The sequence below is a fragment of the Schistocerca gregaria genome, chromosome 4, assembly GCF_023897955.1.
Source record: "Schistocerca gregaria isolate iqSchGreg1 chromosome 4, iqSchGreg1.2, whole genome shotgun sequence".
Lineage (NCBI taxonomy): Eukaryota > Metazoa > Arthropoda > Insecta > Orthoptera > Acrididae > Schistocerca > Schistocerca gregaria.
Genome location: NC_064923.1, coordinates 203,680,960 through 203,707,960, shown reverse-complemented (window position 1 = coordinate 203,707,960; position 27,001 = coordinate 203,680,960). Strand labels below are relative to the sequence as shown.

The following is a 27,001-nucleotide window of genomic DNA, read 5'->3' as shown; positions in this document are numbered from 1 at the left end:
CGGTACGTCCATCCGGCCTCCCGCATGCCCACTATACGCCCTCGCTCAAAGTCCGTCAACTGCACATACGGTTCACGTCCACGCTGTCGCGGCATGCTACCAGTGTTAAAGACTGCGATGGAGCTCCGTATGCCACGGCAAACTGGCTGACACTGACGGCGGCGGTGCACTAATGCTGCGCAGCTAGCGCCATTCGACGGCCAACAGTTCGGTTCCTGGTGTGTCCGCTGTGCCGTGCATGTGATCATTGCTTGTACAGCCCTCTCGCAGTGTCCGGAGCAAGTATGGTGGGTCTGACACACCGGTGTCAAAGTGTTCTATTTTTCCATTTCCAGGAGTGTATTAAGTTATTCACAAACTGGCATATTTTAAGATTAGTTTCTAAAATCTTTCGTTATAGGTATAATATTATTTTAGTAGTTTTAATGTTGAGTGCGTTTCATGCTTAGAAAGAAATGAGTGGCTTAGATAGTAATTACTCGAGTGTTCTATTATTTAAGAGAAAATACCTTAAAGAATTTTCCATCTAATGGTAAATTTTATTTCCTGAGTTTTACTTCGTCAAAAATTGCATAATCTTTCTAGGATCATAATGGTTGCTTCGCCTTTGAACATTCACTGGCAGAGGAAGCTCTGTCCAGGAGGCATTGCTTCACCTCTTACTGTTCGTAGCGAAAACATCGAGTGTTGTCCTGTCTCAGCGAAGGCCAAAAGACAACGACGTACATACTAGCCCGTCCGTAAATCTTCATCTCTTTTATCGTAACTCACATAAATGTTCTCACCACTGATCCACCTCCAAAGCCCACTAAAAACGATAATATTATGGATCTGCGAGTGTATAACTAAATTATAACAAAATTACAAATCATAGCGAATCTAAATATCTAAATGCATGATCCCTTAAAATTAAGAGTTAGAACAAATTAAATACTATAAATGCTATAAAATCATAAATAAATATTTTTCAAGAAATAGCTGGCGTGTGTGTGTGTGTGTGTGTGTGTGTGTTTGGAATTAATGGGTGCTCAGCGCCGAGTTTATCGCCCTTACACTCATTAATATAAACGAATGTGGATAAAATCTCTAAAATGGTTGCACACTGTAAGGAGGAAATCTGTAAAGTGACATCATTCAGTTACGCCCACCTCACTCGCGTTGAGTCACACAATCACTCTATCTCACATGCCTGAAGATAACTGTAGTAGGTGCTACGGCTGGGATTAAAACAGATGTAAAACCATAGAAGTGCTAAATGAAAACCATACGGAAATGTAACTGGCAACCACTTACAAAAAACATGGGTGAGCCAGTCACCCTGTTAGCACTTTAAGAACAACTCCCTAAAATTTCACGGAACAAGTTGAACAGCGCACAAAACCTTAAAAGGACATTCGTTTGAACGTCACTTAAAATAGGGCGCACATCTGCTGGCCAATCTGCCGCTGCCCTCTCATCCGAAAACAAAACACAGTCTAATAAAATGTGGCGCAGTGTGATTTGTACGCCGCAAGTACCAAAGCACCACACACTGGAAGGTCCTCTCGCCGTATCAAGAAGCCATGCGCCATAGGACTGTGGCTTACGCGAAGACGAGTAAGTAGGACTCATCCCATCTTCTTCGCTTGAAGGAGGTACACCACGGCCCCGTTGTGGGCTTTATTAGACCTGTCACTTCCAGCCACCCGTCTTCCCAACGACGCATGGCCCTGTAGCTTAACAGCGAGGTGAAAGCATGCAGAGGGATGACACACTGAAATAACTCAGGATCACGACACGCCTCCTTGGTTGCTACATCCGCCTTTTCATTCCCCTCAAACAGCCGGCTGCAGTATTCAGGTCAACTACTGAAAGAAGCAGTTTATCAAAAAAAGAAATAAAATAACATGTACACGACTGTTTCTGACGCTACTGAATCTGCACGTCAGATTGAAACCGGTTGTAAAAAAAATAAGTGCCGTGGCGTTACAAACTGTAATTTTCTTCACTGACGATTCTCTAAGATATCAGGTCTTTTATTATCAGAAAATTTTGTTTTGCCTAATGTTTAAGCAACATCGACTCAGTGATAAATGTGAAATTGCAAGGCTTTAATACATCCATATACAAATCTGAAGCTGCTAACTTTTTAATTCAAAAGGCAATACGTAAAAGAAAATAAAGGTAATTATGTGCAGAGTAGTATGTAGAATACGTATTGAAATTTTTTTAAGAAACTGTCTTAGCTGAGAGGAAAGCATCAGTGTGGCATGAGACGATAACACGGAGTACCATTCCTCAGGCTTCAGACAATGTAATGTATGTTTTATATCTCTGCAGGTAGTTTACAATGATACAACAGCAAGTTGTCAAAAGAATATGATTACATAACACCAGTGTCTAATTGATCATGTCCATTAAGGAACACCACAAACGAACTACTTCAACTTCCTAAAGTCGTTCGGCCATAGAGAACAGTCCGACTGCTGTAACATTAGGTACATGTTATCTATTCCTACCACCACTGCCAGTGTTAAGCATGTGTGTGTCGTTATGTTCTACTCTGTTCATAAGTTCTGCTGTGCTCTTCAACCTTCGATGCGAGGTGATACCTTTTTCTCTACAACACATGATCCAAGAGCGGTTCTAGGCGCTTCAGTCTGGAACCGCGCGACCGCTAAGATCGCAGGTTCGAATCCTGCCTGGGGCATGGATGTGTGTCATGTCCTTAGGTTAGTTACGTTTAAGTAGTTCTACGTTCTAGGGGACTGATGACCTCAGGTGTTAAGCCCCATAGTGCTCAGAGCCATTTGAACCATTTGAACTCAGGAGGTGGCTGGGGTTAATCACCAGGTGACTGAGTTCGGGCAGTACCCATTTTCCAAACATTTTTGGCGATGGGCGTTGTAGACCGTTAAGTCGAAATCGGCATCCACGCGTCACAGAAAAATCTAAACTATCCTTCTAGTACCTCTCTGGTCAGCCCTTCTTCGAAGCTATGCAGTGGTACCGTTGCTTTGATCACCAATGATACCACGATTCACTATTCACTAAGTTGCATTTCGGTATAATTTGGACACGATTACGTGTTCTCAATCTCTACTCACCAATTGGTGTACAGTATTTCTAGCTACACTGAGACGGGGCTTTTGGGAACATCACTCCGTTCCATTGCTTTGATCACTATCATGATGTTCGGTACACCATTCCAGTGTTGTACAATTATTAGTGAGAACCAGTGGAATGCTCTGCTTAAGAGAAAACTAGGCGATATTGCACATTTGTTATGAAAGGGTTCGATGGAAACGTTGCTGCCTCAAGAAGGAGCAAATTGCGAAACAATTTATGGAGCCGTAGTAGACTTGTTTAACTGTAGTGAATTTCTCTGACTTTTTGTACACGTTTCGTAATTTCCAAGAGACATGCTCGCCATTGTCTCTCTCGCAACAGTAACTTTATCACATGAAGTCACACTTTGTCGTCACCTCCGTCTGACTCGCCTCCAAAGGTTCATCTGCTCGTCCACAAACATTCAGATAACACGTTTCTCCCATTTTCCAACGGATTACTTACAAATCCACTACAATTGCTTCCGCCTCCAGAAGTCTCCTGGGATTTCAGCCTACAGACTGAGAGCAGATGTTTTTCTCCGATACGTGAACTCTGATGCTGCTGTAGTTTGGCGAGCTACAGACAGGGAATTTCGTGTGTTTTTTGTGTTAGAATATTACTGGCGAATAATATTAAAGTATAGTACCAAGAAATCCACGGCTAATGGGCTATATGCTGCCAGCGAAATCATTTCGTATGGCGCGCAAAGCAAACATGGTTTTTGACATGACACACAGGAAAGATTACAAGATACTTGATGTGTTTTTGGTACCAAAAGAAAACATTTCAAAACAACCAGACAGAAAAAAAGACTGGTAGTTGTTACGTGGTCAGAAGGTTTCAGTGTTGACATTTACACCGCGTTTACTTTTTCAATCACAGAGCATCAAGGGAACATCGTTGTTGTCTCGGCCTGCACGGTAACACAACATAATCTTACCCGTCTCTGAATTTCTTCGGCGTCAGCCGCGCAGCATACCGAAGTAGGCAGTTTGAAACCTACGAAAGAGTGTTTTCTTGAAGTAGTGATGTCTTTCCACCAACTGCTCTGCAGTCGTCGAAAACACTAGGCGAGTCTCAATCATTACCTTTCGTAAATTATCTGAAACATTACAGTGGCCAGTGATTACATTGTTATGTATTGTTTAAGTTGAAATATTCGTTTAGGTTATTCAAAATAACAATGAAAGAATTTTAGTAAGCGAAAAATAGAAAAATCTTTCATCTTTGACATCCAAATTTACAGGTAGAAAATGCCTTTTTTCCGGTTTGTGGCTCATGTTCTAATAGCACATTGTGGTCAAAAACACCAAAATCGTTGTCGGCTGTTTTGTAAACATTTTTAAAAATGCATGAATTTGCTTTTGTGTATTCACTCGTATTCGAGTTATGTAATTTTTTTGGGCTACTCTGTGTTTGGGTGTGCCAAATAGGATAATACTTCCAGAATGATGTGATGGCAAAGTCATCTGATGCAGAATAACAACAGACTTCCTTATGTTATCCATTTTAAGGACTGGAGGGAGGCGTGTGAAGATTGTCGTTACCGCTATTTGGCTTATAACACTCAAATGTTGGGAATGTAATGCACAGTTACGCCTTTCGGGCTTCGAGCTCCTATCATCCGGATGTCTGTGTCCAAGCTTTCATACTCACGTTCCTCAAAAGCACGAAATAGTTACTAAATAACAACATAATAAAAATATTCGGGCACAAAGTCCACGTCTTTACTGCAAAATCGGCAATACCTGACTTTATTTTCCGCTTCTGCATACTACGATCCATTCAACGGACTTCAGTATTGGTAACACAATCTTCTCCAACTCACAATCTCTACCTTTCCGTGCACTGGCTAGTTCTGTATACAGCTGCAAATGATTGCACTAAGCCTTCAGCCGCTCCATATTTGCAAGGGAAAGATGTTGCAAGGGACATTAATGCTACGGAGCGGCTGGTGTTTCATTGCAGTCAGTTGGAGCTTTATACTTGTTCACATAATTAGTTTGTGCGCAGAAAGGCATATTTTGACTTGAACCAGATGTAGTCGCTGTTACCACTACAGGTAAGGAGCCTCTGGTGAATTGGCGGTAGTACCGAGGAGCGAAGAACAAGCAGGTGTTTCTGATTTTAATGTAGGACGTGCACTTTATGTCCGAATATTTTTGTTGTGTTCTTACTTTTAACTACTTAGCGCATTTTAAGCGCATGTGTACGAAGGATTGAACGCAGACAGCCAGATAATAGGAGCTTGACTCTCGAAAAGCGTAGCTTTGGATTACATTCCCCATACTTTCGGGTTGTATGTTAAATAACGTTAACGATGGAACACATTTTTTGTAGTGATGTTGAGTTATACACGTTATCTGGCTCTCTTATATGGCTATAAAAGCCTATGGAGATTGCTCTTAATTTTTGTCCTCTTGTAGTATTTTAAGAAGATTCAGTATGTTCTTTTAATGAAATGGCTATACATGTTTCAATTTAAGGTACTTTCTTACAGCGACTCTAGCAAAAGAAAACGCCGAGTTTTAATTTGTTAGATGGAAGGTATTTAGTACAGAATAATCTGTAAATGTGTGCAAGCCACGAGATATTCAGGTTCCGGCAATGCAGGCCACGGATGCTAAGAGGTACCAGCACCTGTTTTAAATTACATTTAATATATGACATCAACTCCTCCCCAAAACACTTGATCCATCCTTTCCATATTTTTATAGGGGAAAAAATCAGTATATTGATTAGAGCTCAAGTACAACTAAATTAGTACTGTAGTAGCGACCCGACTCAGCTCCGCACGGGTAGCACCCTGTAAGTATCTACGGTTGGACTACGTACGTAAGGTAGCGTTTCAGTTGTATACACAAACCAAGTAAAAATGGATTCATAAACGTGGAATCGAGTTATCTGTTAGAAGAAACTGTACCAAAATCCCTACAGTAATTCCTGTGATTAGTCTTCACATACAGACAGAAAAACATGACGGGAGACAAAAGTCATGGGACAGCGATAGTCACATATACAGGTGGCGTTAGCTTTGCGTGTACAAGAGATAAAAGAACAGTGCATTGGCAGAGCTGTCATTTGTACTCATGTGATTCATGTGGCCGACATGATTATGGCAGCACGACGGGAATTAACAGACTTTGAACGCGGATTGGTAGTTTGCGCTAGACTCATGGGACATTCCATGTCGGAAATCGTTAGGGAATTCAATATTTCGAGGTCCGCAGTGTCCAGACTGTGTCAAAAATAACAAATTTTAGGCATTAACTCTCACAGCGGACAACGCACTGGTTGAGGGCCTCCACTTAACGACCGAGAGCAACGGCGTTGTGTAGAGTTTTCAGTGCCAACAGACATGCAACACTGCGTGGAAAATAGCAGAAATGAATGTGAGACGTACGACGACCATATCAATTAGGACAGTGCGGCGAAGAGCTTTAAGGGGCTTCGGAGACGACTGGAAAACTGTTGCCTGGTCAGCTCGTTTCTGTTGGTATGAGCTGATGGTAGGGCTCGAGCCTGGCGCAGACCCCACAAAGGCATGGACCCAAATTATCAACAAGCCAGTGTGCAAGCTGGTGGTGGCTCCATAATGTGTGGGCTGCGTTTACATGGTCCTCTAGTCCAGTTGAACCTATCATTGACTGGAAATGTTTATATTCGCTTACTTGGGGACCGTTTACTGCCATGGATTTCATGTTCTCCAAACAACGATGGAATTTCCATGGATGACAGTGCGCCGTATCACTGAGCCACGATTGTTCGGAGTTGGTTTGACGAACATTCTGGACAATTCGAGCGAATGATTGGGCCACCCAGATCACCGGACGTGGATACATCGAACATTTACGAGACGTAACTGGGAGGTCAGTTCCTACATTAATCCTGCGCAGGAAAATTATGGGTGCCTGTAGAGGCAGCTTGTCTCAATATTTCTGCAGGGGACTCCAGCGACTTACTAAGTCCATGGCACTACAAAGGGCAAAAGGTGGTCTGACACGATATTAGGAGCTATTCTATGACTTTTGTCACCTAAGCGTATGTGTAGATGACAAATTCTGATAAAAGACACATCTAGTTATCGAAACGTTGGTTCGATTTCCTACTTGACGCAGCCATCCACTAGAAGAATTTATTCTTAGTGACTGCGTCTCAGTCCCTCTGACCAACACCGACTCAAAGGAAGGCCTCGGCGCTTGATGGTGACGTCACGTCAGCTAGGCACGGCCAACGCCACGTCTGTTGCAGGCAGAAACGCCTGGGCGTGTTTATCACTATAAATCTCTTATTTTTGGACAAAATGTTTGGTATTGTTTTGGATTCTGCAGTTTTATTTAGGTGAAAGATTTTCTTACTATTCTAAAGCTACAAATGAAGATCATAGTTCTGTATTACTGAATCCTGTCGAAACAAACGTAGATCAATATGAGAAGATGCTTTGCCCTATTGCAAGCTTCGGAAATTTTACATTCAAGAAACTATATTTACGTGATCCATCTTGTTATCGAAACTTACCCCAACCCCCGTACAATTAACTTGTTTCTTTTATTTATTTATTTACTTATTTTCGTTTCACATCGTCACTGAAAATGTGAACTAATTTACATGTGTAAACGTCCAACTGTTGCCAGTCATTATCTTAAACTCGTTTTCAACGAAAGGTATTCTAAACAGGAAACAAAATAGCTTCATACATCGAAAATATCGCTGAGCTTAAACTTTTTTAAACATGCACATTAGAAAAGATAAATATTCCCCTTTTGCAACTGAAAGGAGGAACCTTATAAGATAAAAAAATTATTTGATGAAACAAGAATCTCTCTTTTGCCTCTTCTTCTGTTCCCCACCCCTTCCCCCAACGTGTACAATCGCAAGATATTTCATTAACATTCAGTGCTCCTCAACACATAGTCAACCAAGATACCTAAAGAAGAGCACCAATATGTTCAAAGTTTCTTGTAAAAGCACCCTAGTACAAACTTAACTTCCACAGATTTACAAATAAGGTAAAGAAGCACGAATTATGTTGCTGCTGGACCATGAAGTTGTTTTTGTATGTCAATCCTTAAAACAGGCGGAAATTTAAGTTCAGGAGTACACTATTTTTTAAGTGTAATGAATTGCACAATATATTGATTGAAGAAATCTCTCAGAACAATGTGTGTTGGTCACCTACAGCCAATAGTTTCACATTTTCCTGTGTCAGAAAGGGAGACACCACGATTATGAGTATGCCTGCAACAAACCTGGCGTTCGCCGTGCCTGGCTGGCGTGACGTCACGAACAAGCGCCGAGGCCTTCCTTTGAGTCGGTGTTGCTCTGACGTCCTGTGGTCCCACACAGAGAGTGAGAGGTGGCTGTGTCTGTGTGCTGCAGTGTGTGGCCGGCCAAATCGCCCAGCCAGCCGGCTGTCCGGAGGTGTGCCGCTGTCGCCATCGGAGATGCCGTGGTTGGCGCTGGTCTACGCCGGCGAGGACAACGTCACCACTGGCTCGCTCATCAACAACAGATACGTGCTCACCGCCGCCGCGCCGGTACAGGGGTAAGCGGCGACACTCTCATTACACTCACTGGCTACAAAGCGGCTGTTTTCCTTGTAAAGTTGTTCTTTCCTAGCCTTATCTTTAGCTGCAGCTAAACAGTACTATATACTGTACATTCATCATTTTGCAGTTTTAGTATTCTCCTGTGCCTTTAGAAAATAGTGGAAGTTTTACAACCTCAACTATATCGTGTCCTAAGCCTTCTGGGTCAAAGTTACAGAAATGATAAGCTTTGTAATAAGGTAGCAGTGGTTGGAAATGAATATTTAGTTCTATTGTTGAGGATAACAACTTATACCTTTTACCTTTACCCATAAAGCGGAGAGCCTAATTAACAGACTGTCACAGGCACTAAACCAACCAAAGAATCGGTGATCGTAACAAGTGGATTTCCACAAGGGTCAGTTCTGAGTCCAGTCTTGTTTCTGACCTACATAAATGATATAATGGCTTTAAAAGGCGTTTCTAAAACTGTAACGTTTGCTGGTGACACAAGCATTGTAATCAACGGTCCAAATTCAACTGCAGCAGACACAGCACCGATGACAGCTAAATAGGTTAAAAGTGGTTCACAGCTAATTGTTTAAGCCTTAGTCTCAGAGTCTCATATCACACAGATTCAGGCAGCTAATAATGTACTATTAGCATGGGAAGTAGACATTGATGGTCACACGATGAATGAAACAGACCATGTAAATGGCTTAGGGTTAACAAGTTAAAATGGTGTCAACACATAACCAAATTAACCAACAAGTTCAGTTTCTGCGTGTTATGCCCTTAGAAACCTCTCCCATTGTGTAAAATTAAAGACGAGAATGCTGACGTATTTGCCTATTTTCACTGCTAGTTGTGTGCCGTCATCTTCTGGGGCAGCGCACCTAAATTTAATCATCAGTAACAAACAGTAAGAACTTTCAGAGGCATCCTCAAGGATCTTCGCATTCTTACCCTCAATTCCCAGTATATTCCCATTAACGATTTTTGTACTGGTAATAAAAATCAATCAGCTGAACTATGGTTTCAACTATCGCAATACAAGAAAAAAAGTAATTTTCGTATGGGGTTTGCCTCTTTATGTTTGGTTCACAATGAAGACATGTACCCTGGTCGTAGGATACTCAATAAGCTGTCGTCTAAGATAATGCAAGAAATTGGAAATCCCTAAGAATTCGAAAGAAAATTAATCAGATATCTGATTAGCCATTCTTTCTACAAATTATCTGAATATGTAGATTCAAGGATTCAGAAGTTATTTTAGCTACGTGGCAGGTGGCAGTGTCAGCTGTAAAACTGTATGAAAAGTATTAAATTGTAAACAAACTTAGTATTTACATAAATATGTAGGCGAATATTTTCATTGTAATCTATAAACATTATGCAACGTATGTGTGTATGTATGTTTCATGTCTCCTCCTAAAACACTCGACAGATTTCAACCGAGCTTGGTCCACATAGTACTTCCTGTCGGGAAAGAAATATTGTGGGTGTCAGAACCAGCAAGCACCTGTTGGGGAAGGGATGATGACACGGAGAGAGAAGGGAGTAAGAGGAGATGGACAGACTGCGAGAGGAGAGGAGGAGATGGACACAGAGGAGAGGAGGAGATGGACACAGATGGAGGAGAGGAGGAGATGGTCAAGAGCGAGCGCCTAAAACCGCTCGTTCACACCTCCATGATCAGTCTTCATCTTATGAACTATGTGATATGACTAGCACATTCAGTGGTACATGTGAATACTGTCTGCAGTTTATTTTACTCCTGTATACCGAAAACATTGGAGATTTTAGAGGATTCCGAGGGAAAAATAAACTGCGGATGGAAACCCATGTCCGACACTATCGTCCACTGAGTCAACAGAGGGTCACATTCGTAGGAGACAATGCCTTTCTACGCAGCAGCTACCTCCATCTTCTCCACCGGCGATCGTCTCAGTCAGACACGGTCCCTTAATAAAGAACAACATTGTGAGACGTTCCGCCAGCGGTCCGTTTGCTGCCGAAGGAGTTGCCTACTGGCAGGCGCAAGCGCCTGTAACTTCGACGCTCTGTAGTATCTTGAATGACGTTTCCGGTCACGGGTTTCTACTCTCGTTTTGTTCCTCAAGACACCCTCTACAAACCTTCGAAATTTTTCGCAACATTCCTGGCACACAGTGTACGTCCATTTTTATAGCAACGGTGGCGCTGCTCGGCAGGTACACGGCGCAGGACGTGAAGGTGTCGCTGGGCGCGGAGAACGTTTGCACGGGCGACGTGAGCACGGTGAACGCCAGCGTCTCCGAAGTGCTGGTCCACCCGCAGTACGACCCCGACTCCATGGCCTCGGACCTGGCGCTGCTGCGCCTCACCACGCCCGTCGTCTTCTCCTCCCGCATCAGCCCCGTCTGCTTGCCGCCCACGGGTAAGTGCCCGCTGCCGGGTCTTCGTTTTCTGTAACGCCACTGCAGTATTAGGTGCCGGACAACCCAAATGATTTATACCAAAGACCTCTCCACAGTTAAAAAGTAACAATGTGGTGCTGCATTTCAAAGATGGTTTTTTGGTTGGACCCTTTTTTTTTTTCGAAGGAAGGAACTGCAGTTACTGTGACATCAGCGAGCTGCGTTGTTAAACAACTTTCTTCGTCCAGAACTTGAAAGGCGTCAGGTGAACCTGAGAGAAATATGGTTTCAGCAGGACGGTACCACAGCTCACACGGCGAGAGCATCCATGGAAGTGGTTCGACAAATGTACCCAGGACACTTTATTTCAAGATATGGTGATCTTTACTGGCCCCCTCGCTCACCCTATTCGTCTTTTTGTGGGGATATTTAAAATCAAAAGTCTACATGAACAAGCCTCGCACAATCGATGACCTGAGGAATCCCATTCGTCAGGAAACTGTAGCCGTGCCGTATGGAACTTTGGAGAGGATTCAAATTTGTATACAGCAAGATGGACGTCATCTCGAAGACATTATTTTTCGAACCTAATTAAAGTATGTATATTTCAAAACTGCATTACAAATCTATCACTTAATGCTTGTTTTTATTATTTTTATCAACCGCTGTCCCAGTCATTCAGTAGCGAAAAACACCGTCCCGTCTATTCTGGCGTTCGTCGCATTTCGCAGATGATTTTGTTTCTTTATTGTGTGAATCCAATCCCATTTCACCAGATATCACTGACTCGCAGCTGCGACTAAACTGCCTGCTGTGTGTAACAGCAACAATGCTTAGTATTGTATGGGGTGGCTAGCTGAATATTTTCCGACAGGCAACCCCAGTTCGGAAATACATACTTCGGGCAGCAATGATGATAATGATGGTGATTGTGATTTAAAAGGAACTTAACTACCTGGTTATTAGACTATCAATCCCTGAATGCTCTCAAGCGTTGTAAGACGTAGATGCGAGACTCTTTTTTTTACGTTGGTAGCAATGCTATCTACATCGACATATATACTTCACAATCCATCGCATGGTGCTCGGCGAAGGATTCCTTACACCAGCGCTAGTCATTCCATTTCCTAGTCAACTTACAAATGCAGCGAGGGTAAACAACAGTCTGTACGCCCCCGTACGAGACCTAATGTTTCTTATCTCGTCTTCGCAGTCCTTACGTGAAATGTACGTTGACGGCAGTAGAATCATTATGCCGTCAGCTGCAAATGCCAGTTCTCAAATATTTCTCGACAGCGTTTTGCAAAAAGAACACCGTCTCCCTCCAGTAAATCCCATTTGATTTCACGAAGCATCGCCGTTACAGCCGCATATTGAATTCCTCTGAAATGTTTCGATTCTTCCTTGAATTCCACCTGTTGGAGTTTCCAAACGCTCGAGGAGTGTACGGATCGTACTAATGTTTTATGCGCGATCCGCTTATAAATAAACTACACTTTAGTGGAATACTCCCAACAACCGAAGGCAGCGATTCCCCACTACCGTCCTAACGCGCTCGTTATATTGACGTGACTGTTTCAAGCAGTATTGGAAAATTGTAGGCTTGTTTATATTACTCGTTTAACTTACTTTCTTCCTACATGTAAAGCAATCTGACACTCTTTTCCCTAAACAGAAATTCTGCTTAAGTCATCCTGTTACCTTCTGCAGTCACTAAACGACGATACTTTCCATTATACTACAACGTCATCAGCAAATATCCGCAGACCGCTGCTCACCCTACCCGTCAGAACATTCGTGTATACAGGGTGTTACAAAAAGGTCGGCCAAACTTTGAGGAAACATTCCTCGCACACAAACAAAGAAAAGATGTTACGTGGAGCGTTTAATTTCCATGTTAGAGCTCATTTTAGTTTCGTCAGTATGTACTGTACTTCCTCGATTCACCGCCAGTTGGCCCAATTGAAGGAAGGTAATGATGACTTCGGTGCTTGTGTCGACATGCGACTCATTGCTCTACATAGCATCAAGCACATCAGTACGTAGCATCGACAGGTTACTGCTCGTCACGAACGTGGTTTTGCAGTCAGTGCAATTATTACAAATGCGGAATTAGCAGATGCCCATTTGATGTATGGATTAGTATGGGGCAATAGCCGTGGCGCGGTACGTTTGTATCGAGACAGATTTCCAGAACGAAGGTGTCCCGACAGGAAGACGTTCGAAACAATTGATCGGCTTCTTAGGGAGCACGGAACATTCCAGCCTATGACTCGCGACTGGGGAAGACTTAGAACGACGAGGACACCTGCAATGGACGAGGCAATTCTTCGTCCAGTTGACGATAACTCAAATGTCAGCGTCAGAGAAGTTGCTGCTGTACAAGGTAACGTTGACCACGTCACTGTATGGAGAGTGCTACGGGAGAACCAGTTGTTTCCGTACCATGTACAGCGTGTGCAGGCACTATCAGCAGCTGATTGGCCTCCACGGGTACACTTCTGCGAATGGTTCATCCAACAATGTGTCAATCCTCATTTCAGTGCAAATGTTCTCTTTACGGATGAGGCTTCATTCCAACGTGATCAAATTGTAAATTTTCACAATCAACATGTGTGGGCTGACGAGAATCCGCAAGCAATTGTGCAATCACGTCATCAACACAGATTTTCTGTGAACTTTTGGGCAGGCATTGTTGGTGATGCCTTGATTGGGCCCCATGTTCTTCCACCTACGCTCAATGGAGCACGTTATCATGATTTCATACGGGATTCTCTACCTGTGCTGCTAGAACATGTGCCTTTACAAGTACGACACAAGATGTGGTTCATGCACGATGGAGCTCCTGCACATTTCTGTCGAAGTGTTCGTACGCTTCTCAACGACAGATTCGGTGACCTATGGATTGGTAGAGGCGGACCAATTCCATGGCCCCCACGCTCTCCTGACCTCAACCCTCTTGACTTTCATTTATGGGGGCATTTGAAATCTCTTGTCTACGCATCCCCGGTACCAAATGTAGAGACTCTTTGTCATCGTATTGTGGACGGCTGTGATACAATACGCCATTCACCAGGGCTGCATCAGCGCATCAGGGATTCCATGCGACGGAGGTTGAATGCATGTATCCTCGCTAACGGAGGACATTTTGAACATTTCCTGTAACAAAGTGTTTGAAGTCACGCTGGTACGTTCTGTTGCTGTGTGTTTCCATTGCATGATTAATGTAAGTTGAAGAGAAGTAATAAAATGAGTTCTAACATGGAAAGTAAGCGTTTCCAGACACATATCCACATATAATATTTTCTTTCTTTGTGTGTGAGGAATGTTTCCTGAAAGATTGGCCGTACCTTTTTGTAACACCCTGTATAGAGACCAAAAGCAGTCCTACAATACTTCCCTGGAGCACTCTTGACGACATCCGTGTGTCTGCTGAACATTCGTTGTCAAGGACAACGCACTTGATTCTGTTACTTAAAAGCAATTTCGATTACACACGTTGCATGAATAGTTAACTAAACTGATAAAGTTTAATTGTCATGAAGGTAAAACTAAGATCATTGTGTACACAAATTAAAAATCGCTGACTACTATAAGTAGTTCGTATAAATTATTTCCAAGAATGGGTATGTAAGGATTAACTATCGTGCAAACTTTCTTTCTGTTGTGTTTGTTATTCTAATGTTCTATGCAACCCCATTAGCAACGACTGTAAAGCCAGACACAGGGATAGAGGCTAGCTGTCTCCCTGTGGATGCATTTTAAATACATCTGCATCTGCATCTACATCTTCATCTACATTCATACTCCGGAAATCAGCTTATGGTGTGTAGCAGTGATTTCATTGTGAACAGCTGTCAGTTCCCCTTTTCCTGTTCCGGTCACGGAAGGTCCATGGGAAGAAGGATTGCTAGTGAGTCGCTCTGTCAGCTCGAATGACTCTAATTTTACGTTCATGGCTTTTTCGCGAGATGTACGTTGGACGAAGTAATATGTTGGTTAACTCTTCTAGTAATGTACGCTACGGACTTTAAACAATAAACCACACGTGATTCAGAAGCGTGTCTTGCAGCGTCTGCCAATGATGTTGACTGTGAATCTTCGTGACGCTTTCGCGCTCACCATAGGTATTGCTCTTCTTTGGATCATCTCTGTTTGCTCCATCAGTTCTTTCTAGCACTGATTCCAGAGTGACAATCAATTTTATAGGTCAAACGACGGTTTTGTAAGCCGCCTCCTTTGCTGACGGATTTCATGTCCGGAGGGTGCTTTCAATGAGTCTGTGTGACACCTGCCTTACCTAAGACAATTTTTATGGAGTCGCCCAGTTTCATTCGTTCCAGACTCTCATTCCTAGATATTTATGAACTTGACTACTAGCGTAATAGCCGGCCGCGGTGGTCTCGCGGTTCTAGGCATGCACTCCGGAACCGTGCGACTGCTACGGTCGCAGGTTCTAATCCTGTCTCGGGCATGGATGTGTCTGATGTCATTAGGTTAGTGAGGTTTAAGTAGTTCTAAGTTCTAGGGGACTGATGACCAGAGCTGTTAAGTCCCATAGTGCTCAGAGTCAGCCACTAGCGTAATCATACAATAATTATTCAGCCATCTCGGATTGTAAAGGAACTAATCTATATTTGCTTCATTATTGAACAGGCGTAGGAGAATCTTGCGTTCGACCGTTTTAGTTATTTCAGTTCAGTCTGGAAGATAGTGTATTAATAAATCTGCAAAACACAGAAAATAGTGTTCTAAGAGATATTGGTCTTTACTTACATAAGTCCTTGGGTTGGCGTTGCATATCTTATGCGAATGCAGTCATTGTGAGGCCACTTCGTCTGCCTGAGGCGAACCAAAATGTGGCCATCTACTCGTGAAGCTAACGCATTTTCACATCAAAACCACCATCAAGTCCAAAAATCAAAGTCAGGTTCGACATTGAAGTTCAACACTTAATCTTGGAAGCACATTTATTGACACAGGCATGCAACCTGAACAGAAACCAAACATAAGATAGTTCAAGAACATTTGAGAAATGATCTCCATAAGAAATAATTGCTAGGGATTCGGTTTGAACTGGTGACGCTCAGGACTCCCGCCAGCGACGCTAATCACTACATCGCACTGCACTCACCACAGATCGTGATAGTATAGATACCTTAGCCACCACCAGGCCCAAACTTTTCGACCACTTAGCGTAGACTAGGGAACTAGTGATCATAAGGCCTTTAACCACCACTGAATGTTGCGCAAATTTCATTTGTCAGCCGAAAAGAGTGATCTTCTGGATCGAAAATGTTGCGTATAATTGTACAAAGTTCAAGAGTATTGCGCAATACGCCGTAGACATGTATGTGCCGTGCAAACTTGTGTAGGCATGGGGAAGACACACCACACAGCCGTATTAGGTAGGTGCTACGAAAGCAGAGAGCTTCAGTGCCAATTTTACGTAGCTAAAGCCGCATAGACAGGTGAAAACTAAACGAAGCCATAATTAACATAAGGAGGGCCGCAAGTGACACGTTCTACGGATTCGGAAATAAAATTCTATCTATCTACTTCTCGTCTGATTTTAGAGCAGTAAACAGACCTAAGTCACTGTCCAGACACTCTGTCACCATAACGTCACCGAAACGGAGAATAACAAGGAAAGGTCGAAATACTGCCTTTTCTTTTTCCAAAAGTGTTTCACTGAGGAATATCGCACTGCGGGTTTTCCTTTAAATCATCGCAAGAACGCCAAAATGACAATATCGAAATAAATAACCAAGATATAGAAAAGTGGCTGAAATGGCTTAACAGAGAAAAGGCCACTGCACCTGATGGGATACCAATACGATTCTACACAGCGTATGCGAAGGAACTTGTTCCACTTCTAGCAGCAGTGTATGGTACGTCGCTGGAGGAGTGGCGCATTTCTAGTGATTGTGAAACAATGAACATCATTCGAGTTTTCAAGAAGGGTCGTCGAACAGATGCGCAGAGCTACAGACCTATATCTGTAGGTTTAAGAATTTTGGAGCGTTTTATGCTCTAGCATTATGACATTTCTGGAGAGCAAAAATTCTCTCTATAGGAATCAAAATGGGTTGCGGACAACAATCATATGAAACCTAGCTCGCTCTGCTCGTCCGCTAGTTCCAGAAGGTAGTAAATACCAACGTCCTGGTTCATGCCGTGTTTCTTGACTGGTAGAAGGCTTTCGACACGGTTCCGCACTTTATCTTTACTATTTTTTATTACGCTTACAGTTTCTCTTACCGTTGTTGATATTAATTTTATTTTCTGCTTTAGCCATTTTACTTTGAAGAGAGGGTTGTTCGGACTGTACGGAACGATGTGTCGCGAAATGGAAACCACAGTGAAAATCAAAACTGTTTTCTTTGCACATTTAGCTACACCTTCCAGGTATTTCTCCACATAGTCGCCGCTCCGACTTCGACATTTATCGGAGCGTTATACCAAATTTCCAACACCAGGCAGCCGCCTGTGCTTTCCGATAATACTGTACGCTGGTCTATAGCGCCTAGCCTGCTCCCAAATGTTGTCTTCGTATCCAGCGTTTCATGTGAACAGAGATGATACTCGGGACGAGCCAATTAGGGCTGTGTTGTGGGTGATCTAACACTTCCCATCGAAAAGGCTGCAGGAGCGTCTTCACTGCCCCTGCAGAGTGCGGCTGAGAATTTCGATGAAGAAGGAAGTGCGTGGCAGTTCCGTTAGGTGGGCTGCATTCATTAAGGCGAAGCCTCTCAGCGGGCTCTCCTACCTGGCGGGGGACATCGTTGTTCTAAGCACAGTTACTCGCTCACAGTGCGCCCACAACTGAAAAGAGCGGCTTCATGCTATCGACGGGCATACTAGAGACACTGCTCAAAATTTCTGTGAAAAAGTCTTGTCGGATTTTCACAGTGGTTTCCATTTCGCGACCGATCGTTCTTCACATTCCGCATAGCCCTCGTACTTCTTCCCAAATTTGTGTGACTTTCGATATCCGCGATATTGGTTATTTAATTTGTCTTCTCTGTTCGCCAGTAAATAATCTATTCTCTTTCCTCATGAGTCAGAATCTCTTCTTTTGTCCACTTTTTCAGTGGTGTGGTTTTATCTTTCTTTCCAGTGAAACGTCCCCTTAGAAAAATTATACATAACTGTGCTTAAACTGACACACAATATTTTTAGGGCAACGCAATCTGACTTTCAAAAATCCCTAGAAAAGAATGGCCCTGACTAACAATAACCTATACCTTTCACAAATCACTTACCTCACCAAAAATCTTCGTTACTCGAACTACTGCAATACAGCGGGCGCCACTACTGCCAGCTAAATAAAAGATTCAAACTACGGAAGGCACTAATTACTGATAGGGATAGTTAGCAAATGAAAGATTTTAATAGAGAACAAACAATGTATTTACATTAATATCATCAAAAGTCATAATATATATAGCAGTTCATGACATCCATTCTTACAAATTTCAAAACTCCGCCATCTCTCTCCCACATCCACCACTGCTGGCGGCTCACCTCCAACTGCGCAACGCTACGCGCCGCTAACAGCCAACTGCCCAACACTACAATGGCAGACAACAATGCAAACCAGCCACAGACTGCACACAGCACAGCCAGTGATCTTCATACAGAGCGCTACGTGGCGTTACCAATAAAAAACTTAAACAGCCTACTTACATCAGTTCATCTTCAAGCTTTATAGTTCCATACTTAACTGATTCCATTCTAATCTATCTTCTCATTTCGTTGTAGTATTTCGTTTATTTTTTCGTGGACACTGTTTGCGGTTTCTGCCTTTTGAATGTAAGCAACACGTAAAGCGAGTACTGGTTTCAGCTTTCTGTTACGTCTGTCAGAATCACTTCCATTATTTTTAGATTCACTCGCACTCCAGACATACTCGCGATCGTCAGGTGCATTTGCATAACTTCATCACGACCAGTGGTGGCGAAAGTGAGCGAGTCTAGATATGCTCAAACACAATAGTCGTATTGCACTAACTGAAACTATAGCTGCATGAACTGTGATGGGTTATCGGTAGCTTGGCTATTGAGTTGGTCCTATAAACCCAGTAGCTAATTTGATTCCCAAGTAGAGTGCTGAATCCAGCTTTTTAAGATATATACATATATGATGGTAATCCTTTGTAGCGCAGTCATAAACTGACTACTATCAAACGAAGTCAATGTAATGTTGTAGTAAGCAAGATCTCTCTACAGTCATGTCCTTTGTTAGAAATTTTTAAATATTCAGGATTCTGGCGGGGCAGGCAATTTATTTCTGACTGAATACAATGGCAAGAAAACTTGATGATTTGTTAAGACTGAGAAAGGTGCGAAAACTGGACACTGCTATATAATGGGAACATTTTAACTCTGAGATTTCCATCTTGGTGGGAAAACCAGCATCGAGGATGGAAGACTGTGTGGGGATAAGTCGTTAAGTGGTTACGACTTTGATGCCAGGTACTGATTCTTTGAAGGCAGACGCCACAGTTACACTGGAGGCCGATCTAATATCCTTCCGTCAACTCTGAGGTCATTAGAGGCAGTACACCCGTTGGACACATTGTGTCTGGGAAAGGACGTGAAAGGAAGCCGGTTGTGTCCTTTTTAAGGAAATGTTCCCGTTATTGCCTTGAGACATTTAGGGAATACATGGAAAACATAAATGCGAATTGCTGAAATCAGTGGAAAAGATGTTTCACATGAGCGAAGGTAAAGAAGGGACGGTGAGGAAGTGCTCACAGCTCTAATGCTTTGCCTTTTAGAGCCCCTTTCACAGTAGCTTTTTGCTTCGAATGATCCTTCCTGTCATATCCCTGAATTTGACCATTCCTCCTGGGACACGCTCTATAAAATAAACTGTTCCAAAAAGGGGTACATTTTTTGTTCATATTGATTTCGTCTTTATGTAAAGCTAACACTATTACAATACAGTCGTGCAACTGCGGATTGCTATACACTCTTGAACATACGAGGTGACAATTATTAAACTGTTGTTGTTGTTGTCTTCAGTCCTGAGACTGGTTTGATGCAGCTCTCCATGCTACTCTATCCTGTGCAAGCTGCTTCATCTCCCAGTACCTACTGCAACCTACATCCTTCTGAATCTGCTTAGTGTACTCATCTCTCGGTCTCCCTCTACGATTTTTACCCTCCACGCTGCCCTCCAATGCTAAATTTGTGATCCCTTGATGCCTCAAAACATGTCCTACCAACCGATCCCTTCTTCTAGTCAAGTTGTGCCACAAACTTCTCTTCTCCCCAATCCTATTCAATACCTCCTCATTAGTTACGTGATCTATCCACCTTATCTTCAGTATTCTTCTGTAGCACCACATTTCGAAAGCTTCTATTCTCTTCTTGTCCAAACTAGTTATCGTCCATGTTTCACTTCCATACATGGCTACACTCCAAACAAATACTTTCAGAAACGACTTCCTGATACATAACTCTATATTCGATGTTAACAAATTTCTCTTCTTCAGAAACGCTTTCCTTGCCATTGCCAGTCAACATTTTATATCCTCTCTACTTCGACCATCATCAGTTATTTTACTTCCTAAATAGCAAAACTCCTTTACTACTTTAAGTGTCTCATTTCCTAATCTAATTCCCTCAGCATCACCCGATTTAATTTGACTACATTCCATTATCCTCGTTTTGCTTTTGTTAATGTTCATCTTATATCCTCCTTTCAAGACACTGTCCATTCCGTTCAACTGCTCTTCCAAGTCCTTTGCCGTCTCTGACAGAATTACAATGTCATCGGCGAACCTCAAAGTTTTTACTTCGTCTCCATGAATTTTAATACCTACTCCAAATTTTTCTTTTGTTTCCTTTACTGCTTGCTCAATATACAGATTGAATAACATCGGGGAGAGGCTACAACCCTGTCTCACTCCTTTCCCAACCACTGCTTCCCTTTCATGCCCCTCGACTCTTATGACTGCCATCTGGTTTCTGTACAAATTATAAATAGCCTTTCGCTCCCTGTATTTTACCCCTGCCACCTTTAGAATTTGAAAAAGAGTATTCCAGTCAACATTGTCAAAAGCTTTCTCTAAGTCTACAAATGCTAGAAACGTAGGTTTGCCTTTTCTTAATCTTTCTTCTAAGATAAGTCGTAAGGTCAGTATTGCCTCACGTGTTCCAACATTTCGACGGAATCCAAACTGATCCTCCCCGAGGTCTGCATCTACCAGTTTTTCCATTCGTCTGTAAAGAAATCGCGTTAGTATTTTGCGGCCGTGGCTTATTAAACTGATAGTTCGGTAATTTTCACATCTGTCAGCACCTGCTTTCTTTGGGATTGGAACTATATGAAAAAAAAACATAAATTAGTTACAAACTACGGTGTGCAGACAATTTATTCAAGATACATACGTCACTACAGATATTCGGATTTAGATTATTTCAGGTTATGACATGTTCGATATGCCTGCCATCATTGGTGATGATGTAGAGCACACGAATAGCGAAATTCTGCATGACTTGCTAAAGTGTCAGAAAATCGCTGCTGTCAATGACCTCCTAAATGGCTGTTTTCAGCTCAGCAATGGTTTTGGGGTTGTTGCTGTACTCGTTGTCTTTAATATAGCCTCACAAATGGTTCAAATGGCTCTGAGCGCGATGTGACTTAACTTTTGAGGTCATCAGTCACCTAGAACTTAGAACTAATTAAACCTAACTAACCTAAGGACATCACACACATCCATGCCCGAGGCAGGATTCGAACCTGCGACCGTAGCGGTGGCTCGGTTCCAGACTGTAGCACCTAGAACCGCACGGCTACTTCGGCCGGCAGCCTCACAAAAAGGAATCGCATGTGTTCAGATCTGGAGAGTATGGCGGCCAATCGTGGCCCATACCAATGGCCTCTGGGTACCCCAGAGCCAGATTGCTGTCCCCAGAGTGCTCCGATGGTGTCGAGCTCCGTCTTTACGTGAACCACAGGGTCACTTTTGATAATGGGGATGCACTCATCTTTCAAAACCTTGACGTACCTTTCGCTAGTCATGGTGCCATCAAGGAGTACCGCATCATTCCGTGAGTGGACATTGCACACCACACTCTCACCCATTGAGGGTGAAGAGACTTCTCGATCACGAAACGAGGATTGTCAGTCCTCCAAATGCGCCAGTTTTGCTTATTGACGAACCCATCCAAATGAAAGTGAGCTTTGTCGCTAAACCATATCATAATTCCCATCATGCCCCGTGGTCAGTCGTGCAGTTTGAACGTCCTAACGTAAAACGTTCAGAAGTCATGAAGATTTTATTTCATATAGTTCAATAATTGTCTCCTGTGCATACACTGCCTGCCAAAAACAGTTAAGTACCCAGAAGACATGGTCGAATGTCAGCATAACATGTTACATGTACACACCATCGGCGGGTTTATAAATTATTGGAGTTCCAAATCTCTGTGACAGCTAGAACGGCAACCACGGTGCATTAGCGTTGTTCATGTTTAGTGCCTCCGGGGTATATACGACGCGTCAACAGCAGCAACTGAGTGATCACTGTGAAGGGCACGGGGATGTCGCGTACTCGTATGAGACAGCGTCATCAGCACTTGACGGCGTTTGAAGGGGGTTTCATTTGTGACTCTCCATTTGGCCGGCTGGACGAATTCTGCAATATCCTGGTTTTTGGAGCGTTCTGGTATGACACTGGCCCAATGTTGGACGGCATGGGAACGTGAGGGCAGCCATATTGCTTCAAGCTTCGGGCGACCAAGTATGACTACCACAAGGCAGGAAAGCGGTGTTGTGTACTAAGTATCTCGTAACCGCTTCAAATCTGCGCCAGCATCCACGAACAAGTAATGGACTCGCTGCAACATTTCGTGTCATCACACATCAATGTTCAGAGACTAGCAGTAGCCGGCCTAGGGAAATTACCATCCCATGCGTAAGTTTCCGTTAACATCACAACACGAACGTCTGCGTTCGTAGTGGTGCAGTGACTGGAAAGCAAGAACTGCCGATGGCGTCGCACTGTGTTCAGCCATGAATCGCAACTCTGCATTACCCCGGATGACCATTGTAGACCCGCAGCGGTGTTATTCCTGGCATTGTGTGGGAGCCATTGAATGTGACCTCAGGTAGTGGCCGGTGGTGTTCAAGGAAACTGCCCAAAAGTACGTCACGGACATCTAGGGTCTATATGAGTTACCTCTTGTGCGATACCATTTTTCAACAGGACAATGCTCGTGCACACGTGGTTCGTGTCTCTATGAACTGTCTGCATGATGTTGAGGTACTCCCTTAGCCAGCAAGATCCCTAAATATGTCCCCCATAGAACATGTGTGGGACCAACTCGGTCGTCAGGTCCGCAGCTCGTCGTCTCCCGCTCGCGTTCTCGCTTCGCGAGCACGGGGTCCCAAGTTCGAGTCCCGGTTGGGTCAGGGATTTTCACCTGCCTCGAGATGACTGGGTGTTTGTGTTGTCCTCATCATTTCATCGTCATTCATGAAAGTGGCGGTACTGGACTGAGCAAAGATTGGGAATTTGTACGGGCGCTGATAACCGCGCAGTTGAGCACCCCACAAACCAAACATCATCATCATCATCGGACGTCCTAGTACCAGTATCTAGGACATCAAGTTAAAACTGTTGTGGGCGACCTTGCATCAGGATATACTTTGTGACACCCTTTCAAGTCGAATCGATGCATATATTCAGATCAGAAGCGGGCGCAATGCCGTAATAAGTGGGCTCATACTGCCTATCCTACGTAAATTTGACTCGATAATGAAAGCACTGAAAGAACATCAAATTCACTCTCAATCTGTGAATTAAATTTCTTTTTCTGCTTGCCTTCTGGGTGTTTCCCCTCTTTTTGACAGGCAGTATAGTTTGAATGTGACAGATGTACTGTATTTAGATATCGAGTGAATATATTTGATAGTGTTTGTGATATAGCCCTCAGTAAGAAAAATGTATGAGCAGCTCGACACCCTAGCGGACGATATATTCAAAGCTAAATTAAATTATCAAAATACCAGACGTCAGTGGTAACTAAATCTGTTGGTTAGAAATGACAGCTCAGCAACTGTTAATGACGGCTGAAGAATTGGGAAATATGATTAGAAGTTATGATAAGATGAAGACTTGGTCTGTCAAATGGAAACAATAACCAGCGGAGACAAATAACTACCAATAGAATACTCTCCCGGCTTCTGGTGAGGACGCAGTGTTGGACGCTGACACAGAGCCACTGTAAGACTGCTTATTTGATACCAGGAAAACTTTTCTCATGAGACAGGGGTCACTTCAGGCTCATGGAATGCAAACGTATTTGCTGCTGAAAGACTTCCACTGCTCGAGATGATACAGCATCGATAAGAGAAACTCAACAGTAATCTTATTGTAAGAATGAAAATCTGTACTTGTAGTGTGTACTCTGTCATCTACGAACAGTTTAGAATAGGTTGAGTGCCGGAACACCAGTAGCCACTAGATCAAATTCCTACGTAATATGGAACGTGTAATTTAAGTTCGCTGTTGCAGTCTGTAATTATGGAAATGCTTCTAACTCACTGCTGTGTGTTAATGACTAGATGTAAATTGTGTCTAGAATAACGGATGACCTGTGCTTTGTCCGCCTTGCACCTCGTTGACTCTTACAGCGATAGACTTACCTCATAAGCTGCGAGAAAACACTTTCATGTACCTGTGCGTGCCTTGTATAGAACCCAAGCGGTTACAAAAAGGTAAGATTGTGACCGTGGGAGAGAGAGACTGAGAATTACAGAGGTAACCACTGTTTGCAATAAATTTTTGTTGATACAAAGTACCCGAGACAGTTCTGGTCCCAACTATAAAGGTCGATCAAAGTAGACATGGCCAAGGCTGAAGGCACACAATGCATGTCCATCTGCAGCAGGAGGTGTAACGCTAACAAACTCTACATTAATCACGATTAAAAAAAGGACAGACGAAACGCATTTAAAGAGAGTACGATATAAAGACAGAACACGGGAAGCATGGACGTCCAAGTGAACCAGAAAAGTCTTGAATTACCAGACAGCCGGCCGGTGTGGAAGAGCGGTTCTAGGCGCTTCAGTACGGAACCGCTACGTTTGCAGGTTCGAATCCTGCCTTCGGAATGGATGTGTGTGATGTCCTTAGGTTAGTTAGCTTTAAGTAGTTCTAAGTCTAGGGGACTGATGACCTCAGATGTTAAGTCGCATAGTGCTCAGGGCCATTTGAACCAGTTATTAGACTCCCCCATACACGCCTTAAGACTGGATCAAGTGGGGGACACGTAAACAGAGCTAATGGAAATTCCGCGACCATCTTGCAGCAAAACTGTAGCTTTAGTGTTCACAGACAAGGAAGATTAAGGAAGTTACTGGACCCACTAGTATATAGTAGTTCGGCAAAATAGCCGCACGAGCCTGCAGTGGAAATGTTTGTGACAAGATTATAACAATAAGAAGTTCGTATCGTCAATAAACTGAGCATTCACTCACTCTCATTAAACGAGAGGAAGGCTGAAGACGTTGCGAAACATGTACAAGAATAGTGAAGGTTTTAATTCCAACACCACATCTTGCAGTGTGGCCCATCTAAAGCGCCTGGGGTAGTCTACTCTGCCTTGTGGACATCAGCCAAGTGCCAGTTCACACACAAAGATGTTTACTTGCTACTTTTGGCAAGCCAAGCTCTTATGTGAAACTCTTAATGAACGTCACTGGAGAAAAACAAAAGTAAGGCGCCCTTGGTGTTGTGGTTGGCAGGAGAGCCAACACCGTGTTACTAAAGGAGGCCCAAATGCACGCGTATTAGCTCACGCAGGCTGGCGTGAGGTCTGGAACATGGCAAGGGAATTAGAATTGAGAAAACGGACGTAGCTGGTGGAATACTTAACTTTAATCCATTAATGATGCACGTCGCTCGTGACAGTACATGATTCACAATATCAATGGTAACTGAATACGGCGCCTTGCTAGGTCGTAGCAAATGACGTAGCTGAAGGCTATGCTAACTATCGCCTCGGTAAATGAGAGCGTAGAAGTCAGTGAACCGTCGCTAGCAAAGTTGGGTGTACAACTGGGGCGAGTGCTAGGAAGTCTCTCTAGACCTGCCGTGTGGCGGCGCTCGGTCTGCAATCATTGATAGTGGTGACACGCGGGTCCGACGTATACTACCGGACCGCGGCCGATTTAAAGGCTACCACCTAGCAAGTGTGGTGTCTGGCGGTGACACCACACTTGGCCCTGGCCAAAATGCTTTCGTGTCTCAGGTGTGCCGATAATGTCAAAATATCTTCGCTTCAAAAGGCTGAAGTGGTATTAGCAGCGTGATCAGAGTTAGTGCGACGAAAGTGTACTGTCATATTTTCAGGCAACGAAGCCAACTTTCAAATTACGTTACATAAAAATGATATTTAGGTTTGCTTCTGCGCCGTTTGTAGGGGCAGATTTTAAAGTCACACTGCTGGAGGAGTGTTTTCCTTGTATGTTACGGTGGCACGCTGCGCCAGAGGTCACTAGTAGAGTGCGGAGACCAATGCGAGCGTTGCTGTGGCCAATGTGATGTGGCGTCCCAGAGCAGACTGCATTTTATTGATGGTGACAAAGAAAAACAGACCCAGGAGAAGAGAGCGCTGTGGACCCATGCGAAGCGTGGAAACAGCGGAAATGAACTGTAGTGGTCGACACAGGCGGTGGCCAGCTGTAACGCGGACGTTGTTGAGCTGCAGTGATAGATGGTGTTTTCGCCCAGAAGACGGCAGCTCATAGTCTGGGAAAAAGTATGGCGAGAGAGAGCAGAACATAAAGTGACGTGTGCCACATTTGCTGTTAGTAAGCAATGGGTAACAGTCAGGCGCAGTTCCCACTGAAGTGTTACGGTATGGAATACAATACATGAAGTGACTTGCGATAGGACACAGAGGAAACCCACATGGTGAAGCATATAGAAATGCAGTTGACATGACTTAACAAATTCACACTGGG

General features: G+C 43.4%; 1 protein-coding gene across 1 annotated transcript in view; it reads left to right on the top strand.

The window, feature by feature from the left end:
• The window catches only part of LOC126267981 (serine protease 48-like), a 165,957-nt gene that overhangs the window by 114,515 nt on the left and 24,441 nt on the right, over nucleotides 1-27,001 (top strand). The window contains exons 4-5 of the mRNA XM_049973327.1: nucleotides 8,470-8,635; nucleotides 10,832-11,037. Coding sequence (XP_049829284.1) covers nucleotides 8,470-8,635; nucleotides 10,832-11,037 — 372 coding nt within the window. The remainder of the gene's footprint in view (nucleotides 1-8,469; nucleotides 8,636-10,831; nucleotides 11,038-27,001) is intronic.